At 36.5% G+C, this 7,664-nt stretch overlaps 2 protein-coding genes and 1 pseudogene across 3 annotated transcripts; 1 reads left to right on the top strand and 2 right to left on the bottom strand.

Annotated features, from left to right (window-relative positions):
- The window catches only part of LOC107675548 (sorting nexin-5-like), a 7,520-nt pseudogene extending 5,314 nt beyond the window's left edge, over positions 1 to 2,206 (bottom strand).
- A 166-nt stretch (positions 2,207 to 2,372) lies between these two features.
- LOC107675546 (mitochondrial genome maintenance exonuclease 1-like) lies at positions 2,373 to 4,824 on the top strand. Its single transcript, XM_016469939.1, has 4 exons — positions 2,373 to 3,268; positions 3,344 to 3,566; positions 3,703 to 3,835; positions 4,585 to 4,824. The coding sequence occupies exons 1-4, from the start codon at positions 2,743 to 2,745 to the stop codon at positions 4,714 to 4,716; spliced, it is 1,014 nt and encodes a 337-aa protein (XP_016325425.1). The 5' UTR covers positions 2,373 to 2,742; the 3' UTR covers positions 4,717 to 4,824.
- Positions 4,825 to 4,879: 55 nt separating this feature from the next.
- LOC107675547 (glycine N-acyltransferase-like) lies at positions 4,880 to 6,975 on the bottom strand. Of its 2 annotated transcripts, XM_016469941.1 has the most exons (6): positions 6,687 to 6,975; positions 6,390 to 6,506; positions 6,186 to 6,294; positions 5,968 to 6,094; positions 5,360 to 5,385; positions 4,880 to 5,245 (listed from the first exon to the last, which is right to left on the bottom strand). In XM_016469941.1, exons 1-6 carry the CDS (start codon positions 6,759 to 6,761, stop codon positions 4,989 to 4,991), a joined length of 711 nt encoding a protein of 236 aa, XP_016325427.1. In that variant the 5' UTR covers positions 6,762 to 6,975; the 3' UTR covers positions 4,880 to 4,988. The 2 variants fall into 2 exon arrangements, with proteins under 2 accessions (XP_016325427.1, XP_016325426.1); XM_016469940.1 differs by having other exon boundaries at positions 4,880 to 5,385.
- Between the last annotated feature and the right edge of the window lie 689 nt (positions 6,976 to 7,664).

Raw genomic sequence — 7,664 nt, 5'->3', positions numbered from 1 at the left:
GTACATTAATGAGGAAAAAAAATTAACTTAAATGATTTTAGCAAATGGCTGCAATATAACAAAGAGTGAAAAATTTAAGGGGGTCTGAATACTTTCCGTACCCACTGTATATATATTAAACTCACGCTTCAAGTTCCTGCTTCATTTTGGCATATTCCTCCTTTGTCATGCTTGATTCCCCCTCTCCCAATTTATGCATCTTCTCCCGGGGACCCTCAAAGTCAGGTTTTGGTGGAGCAGGAGGGATCTAAGAAATATTGTAAAAGCAAGACAATTTCATTCAATATAAGACTTTTTGGCTATTCCAACAGTCTACAATGCAGACTGAAGGTCAGTAGAGAAACTTTGTGGTTTTCATGTTGGCCGACAGAATGCCTGTTGCTGATGAGGAGCTTTCATAAATATAGACAATATGAATATGGGTTTTAACTTACAATGAGGCCAGCATATTCCTCAGTTTCCACAATTGTGTCATGAAGCCATATGAAATCTTCATGCTGTCGTTGCACAGAATATTCCGGCTTCTGAAAGGAACTAAGTGTGGTCTGAGAGGAAGTGAAGAGCAAATCGACACTACGAGTCAAAGACGTACTGTCCTCCAATACTACAGATCATGGTAAGTTACACTAAGATATACATGAATGCGTGCAAGCTATTGCCTTATTCGAATTACTATAAATTTGATCTGTTGGCTCACCTTGGTGTGGACCGTAAATTTGACTTTGTCGCGTTCACAGAGGGCATCAGGGATATCAATGACGAGAGATGCATCATTGTTCAAGTCGACTGATACAGAGTGCACCTATATAAAACATGATTTGTTAAAAAATGAATCATCTTGTGACAAATCAGGAAGACACATTCAAACAAGGACTGAGAACTAAAGGTGCCATGTCACATAGAGTCTGTCGTTTGAACAGTTTTGGGGGGAAAACTTGCAAAAATATTTTATTCCACAGTCTATGCTTATGAACTCAGGTTCATGAGCTCAATTAAAAAAAACATGTAAGTAAAGAAAACTTATTTAGTCACCTATCCTATCCCACAAACCGTAACTGTAGTTTGGAAAAGAGTTCAGAAAAAGCAGAGAAATTTACACAAATAATTTCTACTGAAAACAGACTACAGCAAATACAATACAACTAAAAAACCAATAAAACTAACGTATTTGCCTTCATCACTACAGTATAATTACACTAACAACTAAAACAATATAATTATCGTTAGACAGATAGATAGATAGATAGATAGATAGATAGATAGATAGATAGATAGATAGATAGATAGATAGATATGTCACGAAGACAATTTTAAACCTGTTTAGTTGTTATTATTGAGGAACAGCTAGTAAAGAGTTAACTCTATCAGTGAGAGTGACGAGCGTACGATCACTCACTATAAAGTGCAAAGCAGAGCTGGGCGGTTAGTAAGCAAGCGAGAAAGATGACTGCTTAAAACATAAATTAATAAGCTTTATCTTTCCAGTAGAGAGATATGACCAACACTTACCTTCTCTTATCACTGTCCTCTGAGATAGATGTCATGTTCAGGAAATCTTTCGCTTATTTTATCGTCTCTGGGTTGTACATTAAACTGTACTTTTAACTTTTTAACTAGATAGATAGATAGATAGATAGATAGATAGATAGATAGATAGATAGATAGATAGATAGATAGATAGATAGATAGATAGATAGATAGATAGATAGATAGATAGATAGATAGATAGATAGATAGATAGATAGATAGATAGATAGATATGTCACGAAGACAATTTTAAACCTGTTTAGTTGTTATTATTGAGGAACAGCTAGTAAAGAGTTAACTCTATCAGTGAGAGTGACGAGCGTACGATCACTCACTATAAAGTGCAAAGCAGAGCTGGGCGGTTAGTAAGCAAGCGAGCAAGATGACTGCTTAAAACATAAATTAATAAGCTTTATCTTTCCAGTAGAGAGATATGAAACACTTACCTTCTCCTTATCACTGTCCTCTGAGATAGATGTCATGTTCAGGAAATCTTTCGCTTATTTTATCGTCTCTGGGTTGTACATTAAACTGTACTTTTAACTTTTTAACTGTAGCTCGCTGCTCTTCACTCTCCACTTTCGCCTGTTACTGTGTGGACATCCGGCTCGAATATTTTTCTGGCAGCACGTCAAAATAAAAGTCTTTAAAAAAACGTTAATTCGTTTAATTTCGACAAAACCCTGTGGAGAGAGAGAGAGAGAGCTTATTGCATACCCAATTTACAGACCTGTAAAAGTACTTAACGACTATATGAACAATATGTTATGATGTTTGACAAGCTATTGTGTACCGCTGCTTAGAGTTTTGACCACCAGATGGTAGTAATGTCTTGAAAAGCTTCGAGTGATTTCAATACAATTGTTTTATTTGGAAATGTGAGCCTATATACATACATATAACTTATGGGTTGGCTATCAACAAAAATCAAAGACTATTTTCAAAGCCTATACCAAAAAGTTGCATTGTGGGGAATGGTGTTTTATGGGAACGTGTTAAACGTACTTTCGAGGCAGTTCGAACTACAATTCCCATAATTCCCCAGTAGCTCCAGTTCAAATTGCGCTCCATTTGAAACCGGAATGCAACAACCTCATGATCGCTTGCCCACTCTAAAACTTTTTGGTTTATTTATTTTAGTTTATCTGTCCGTTTCCCAAAGCATGCGCAGATAGCCGCAACATTCACCACAGAAACAGGATAAGAACATCACGTATGGCGATTACAATGCAAGTATTGAAGCTGTTGGTACAATGCAAGTGTGTGAGATCAGTGGGCTTTCCCTCTGGTCAGTTCTCGCGTGTGGACAACTTTTCAACCGGCTGTCAATGGAGAGCAAGCAAAAAGGTCAGTCAGTACAGCACAGTGGACACAGAGCGGTACTCATCTCTGGTGCGAGGGGTGTTGTCATCAAAAACCAGCTCCCAGACTCCTGAAAGCATCGAGGATGAGGACTGTCAGCTGTACGGACCTGTAATAAGATCCAGACCGCCTTCAAAACAGCCCAAAGTACCTAAAAACCTGCATCCACTGCTAAATGAGGCCAAAGGTCAGTCGGAGTATGTGCCGGGACCTTTGGCTCGTATAAAATTACAGAGGGACTCTAATAAAACATCTATACCCAGTGTGACCCGGATCCTCCAGAAGACCATGCCACCTGACCAAGCCTTTTACCTGGAAAGGTGGAAGAGAAGGATGATTGCTGAACTCGGAGAGGAAGGGTTTCAAGAATACAGCTTGAGTAAGTATAATCAATTTTCTTTCATTATTGCTTTTTAAAAGAATTACACCTTCTAATTCATCTGTGTTGTTTTAGACATTTTCAGACAAGGAAAGCTGTTCCATGCTGCCATTGAGGACACTTACACCCAGGAAACCCCTTCTAAGGAGGACCATGAGTGTCCAGCAGAGGTGTCTGGGTATATAGAGAGTGTATCTAATGTGTTGAATGATATAACAGGAGTGAGAGCTATTGAGAGTGCTGTGAATCATTCTGCATTACAGTACCTTGGTATTGTAGATTGCGTTGCCCAATACAGGTGAGATTCATTTTGTTAAATCAAAGAGTCATATGTATAAGAATTTATAATCATTACACAACATGCACTTTTTTTAATGTAGATGAATGTATATGTTGCTCATGTTGAATTTTAAGCCTTATCTGCTTTCATACAGAGGTTCATTGTGTGTCATTGACTGGAAGACCTCAGAGAAGCCTAAGCCCTCCCTTCGCCATACTTATGATAATCCATTACAAGTAGCTGCATACATTGGAGCTTTGAACAGTGACCACAACTACAACTACCAGGTAAACAGCACTATGGCACCTTTTACACCTGGTATTAAGATCTGAAGTATACATAATCTACTGTACAAATGTTTAGGGTCCGCAAGATGAAATTAATACTTTTATTCAGCAAGTATGCATTAAATTAATAAAATATGACCGTAAATACATTTATGTTACAAAAGATTTATAAGATTTATTAAGTCTTTTTGAACATCAGGTTCATCAAAGAATCTTGAAAAAAAATCCATCACTGTTTCCACAGAAATATGAAGCAGCACAACTGTTTTCAATATTGATAATAAGAAATGTTTCTTGAGCACCAAATCAGCATATCAGGCTGATTTCAGAAGGATCATGTGACACTGAAGACTGAAGTAATGGCTGCTGAAATTTCAGCAGTACTATTACAAAAATAAATTACATTTCAAAATTATATTACAATAGATATAGTTCTTTTAAATTGTAATATTTGACACTATTACTGTTTTGCTGTATTTTAAAATCTTACCGACCCAAACTTTTGAATGGTAATATATGTAGTCATGAAATGGCTGTCCTCAAAACCTGTTCACAAGTGGTCACATGTTAATATCTGGTGGATACATTTTTGTCTGTGATAAACCTGGCATTGTATATAACGAATATCGTTGGCTCCTAGACAAAGTGTTTTTGTTCCTCTTTTGTAAGTTGCTTTGGATAAAAGCATCTGCTAAATGCATACATGTATTTTCCATTGAAGTCTTCCATCTAATGTCATTTATGTACAGGTAGAAAACGGCTTAATTGTGGTGGCCTACAAAGATGGATCACCCGCACATACTCACTTCCTGAACTCAGAGAAGATTATGCCATTCTGGGAGAAATGGCTACTTCGACTAGAAGAATATGCAGAAAAATAAAACACCTTTAACTAGTATAACAAATCTAACTGATTCTACACAATGTGTAATTCAACTGTATATGTTTTACATTTGATGCAAAGAATAAACGGTTATGTTTTACACATTTTATTTATGGAATGAGATATTCATAATTAAAAATAACTTTTTTTTTTTTTGATGGGGTGGGGGCTTGTTAGAAGTAAAAAAAAAAAAACAGCTTTTACATAATCCTACATAGCATCTCGGACAGAAGCTAAACAATTGTGATTGGCTGCTCTGATGGGACCCAGTTACAAATCATTAAAGACAAACCAGGCTGCCCTATAATCTGGTTCTTCTGTGAAGCCCAGGCTTGTGAAGAGGCTGTAGGATAAATGGTTCTCTTCTTCTATAAAACAGTACACCGGATAATCCTGAGAGTGGAGTGTCTTTGACATAACGGCGACCAATGCTTTTGCATAGCCCTTTCCTCTGTGTTCTGGAAGTGTGTACAGCATTCCCAGTGCACTGGAAGCATCATTTAATATCCATGCTACTGGTTGATCATCTGAGTCCAGGACACAACAAGAGGGGAAGTTCAAAATCATATTCTTAATCATTAGTTTGCTGTCTTCACAGCCAAACTTCCAGCTACGGTTGACTAGTGCAAGATGAGACTCACTGAGAGAAGACAGCTTCAGTGATGAACTGTGGGTAAAAAGAAAAAAAAAAAAGTCAAAACAGAACAAATACAATAAGCATAACTTTTTTTTAATGAAATGAATGTACTATATTTTCTTAAATATTTAGTATTTTGAGATTTCATGGTATTACACAATATTCACCTCTAAATTATGCAAAAATTCTACATGAAATACAAATATTAAAGTTTTCTCTGGTTGCTTATGAGAGTATTTTCAGATGTAATTTTATATTAATTTTATTTGCATTATCAAAGACTACTTTATCGTGGCTTTTTTGTAGACTGTACTGTACCTCAAAAATTTTGGTATTTTTAAGACCATTTACAACTATGTAAATATGTCTGTTATTGTTTGTTCATACAGCAAGCACCACAAAAAAAATCTAAATGTAAAACACATAAAAAGACCACCAGAGGGTTAAAAGGTAAATACAATGATGACAACTGAACAGCAATTACTAGGTTACATGTTTCAGTGCTTATAGTCAGCGACATATTACTGCAATGTAGCTTGGCTTAAACTATGACCTGTCATAAAATTGTATGTCTGAAGTGTGACGTTAATGATTACAGTTGAGATACTTCACCTATCAACGTGTGAAAGTTTTGATGGATCTCGAAGAACCAACATGTAGCACACAGATTCTTTCTTCATAGGTACACCTCTGTTTATAGCCACAAATTCCAGCATCTTCTCATGATGAAGCTCAGCGGCTTGAGACAGTTTACAAAGGAACATGTGTTTGAGATTTTCAGGGATTCACACTAATGAAAAAAAAAACTAACAAAAGAGAGATGCAAATACCCAAGCAAATAAACATCTTCCAATCAATGACATCTGAATGTGCCAGCAGGTCTCTGAGGTAGATATCGTTTTTTGAAAACACAGTCATGTCTTTGAAAAGGTCTCCCTTCTGTAAAAATAAATAAATAAATGGATTGTTGAACCTCTCATAAATCACAGTGAAACATTCAACCAAGCACATATATTTCGCAATATTCCTGATACCTCACGGAATTCAGGTTTAATAAGTAAAACTCTGAACTCTGGCCACTGGTCAGCAAGCACACAAACAGGATCAGCTCTCTGTCCATTTCTGTTGAGTTGGACAATGCATCCATATACCTGTATATTTCCAGGACAGAAAAAAGCGAGACAAAATTAAATGTTTTGCCTACAGAACATTAAAGCGTCACAAATAACTGACAATTAAGTAGCATGTAAAGCATTCTATTAATTTTAACGGTAGCAAACATGACTATTGCAAGGCGAGCTACTTTATTAGCTCAATAAACGCTTTCAAACCTGCAGCGACTGTGGAAAGTAGTTTTTAAGATCTACTTCCAGGGTCTTCAGATCTTCTGTAGTCAGCTGACGCATTGCGAGGTGTCCCGCCAGCAGCCTGTTTTCCTCACGTGTGTCGCTCGGCGTCAGCGGGTCTACTGTATTGCTAGCAGTGATTTAAAAGGCACTTATAGAGCCACTACCACTAAGTAGGCAGGCAGGGGTTTCAGGTTATTGCATGTAAAAAAAAAAAAAAAAGACATCATGCCACGCATGTCATTCTGTACGTCTGGAATAGCGCCCCCAAGCAGAATCGTTTCCGGAACTTTTTTCTTTTTTTTTTTAAACAATATTTATTTAAAATAGATATATATTATTAAAACACCTGTAATTGAGAGATGCGCATTAAACAAAAAAAAGCCTTTTTTTGCAAGGCAAAGTAAATCTGCAGATAAAAGCAATTTTAATAAATTAAACTATAAATTATAAAAAGATATGGCTTTCTCCACAAAATGGTAGCTGTGGAGTAAGGTGTACCTGAGGCCAGTTGCATAAACATAGCCACTATAACCTGTATGAGTTGCTTTCTTATGTTGAACATACAAGAAGATATTTTGAAGATTGCTGGCAATCAAACAGTTGGTGGTTGCCATTGACTTCCATAGTATTTGTTTTTCCTACTATGGAAGTCAATGGCAACCACCAACTTTATTTGATTACCAGCAATCTTCAAAATATCTTCTTTTATGTTCAACATAAGAAAGCAACTCATACAGGTTTGGAACGACATGAGGGTGAGTAAATGATGACAGAATTTTCATTTGTGGGTGAACTATCCCTTTAAGACTGTGTCTTAAGAACTAGTTTGACCAACTAGCAGTTAGCCAAGAGATAATCAGTCTCACTTTTCTGATTAACATTGGGCCAATCTACGTTTTAGTAACTGACTTTAAACCGTTATGACCAGTCTAGAAGAAAACAACTTATATGGCTAACTTT

The sequence above is a fragment of the Sinocyclocheilus anshuiensis genome, unplaced genomic scaffold, assembly GCF_001515605.1.
Source record: "Sinocyclocheilus anshuiensis isolate Anshui unplaced genomic scaffold, SAMN03320099.WGS_v1.1 scaffold1097, whole genome shotgun sequence".
Taxonomy (NCBI): domain Eukaryota; kingdom Metazoa; phylum Chordata; class Actinopteri; order Cypriniformes; family Cyprinidae; genus Sinocyclocheilus; species Sinocyclocheilus anshuiensis.
This window is presented reverse-complemented; position numbering and strand designations above follow the sequence as displayed.

Coding starts and splice junctions, on each gene's coding strand:
- LOC107675546 (XM_016469939.1), top strand. CDS start 2,743: ATGGCGATTACAATGCAAGTATTGAAGCTGTTGGTACAATGCAAGTGT. Junction 3,269..3,343: donor GTTTCAAGAATACAGCTTGA/GTAAGTATAATC, acceptor GTGTTGTTTTAG/ACATTTTCAGACAAGGAAAG. Junction 3,836..4,584: donor ACCACAACTACAACTACCAG/GTAAACAGCACT, acceptor ATTTATGTACAG/GTAGAAAACGGCTTAATTGT.
- LOC107675547 (XM_016469940.1), bottom strand. CDS start 6,761: ATGCGTCAGCTGACTACAGAAGATCTGAAGACCCTGGAAGTAGATCTT. Junction 6,095..6,185: donor GAAGATGTTTATTTGCTTGG/GTATTTGCATCT, acceptor AACTGTCTCAAG/CCGCTGAGCTTCATCATGAG. Junction 5,386..5,967: donor AAACTTTCACACGTTGATAG/GTGAAGTATCTC, acceptor TTTTACCCACAG/TTCATCACTGAAGCTGTCTT.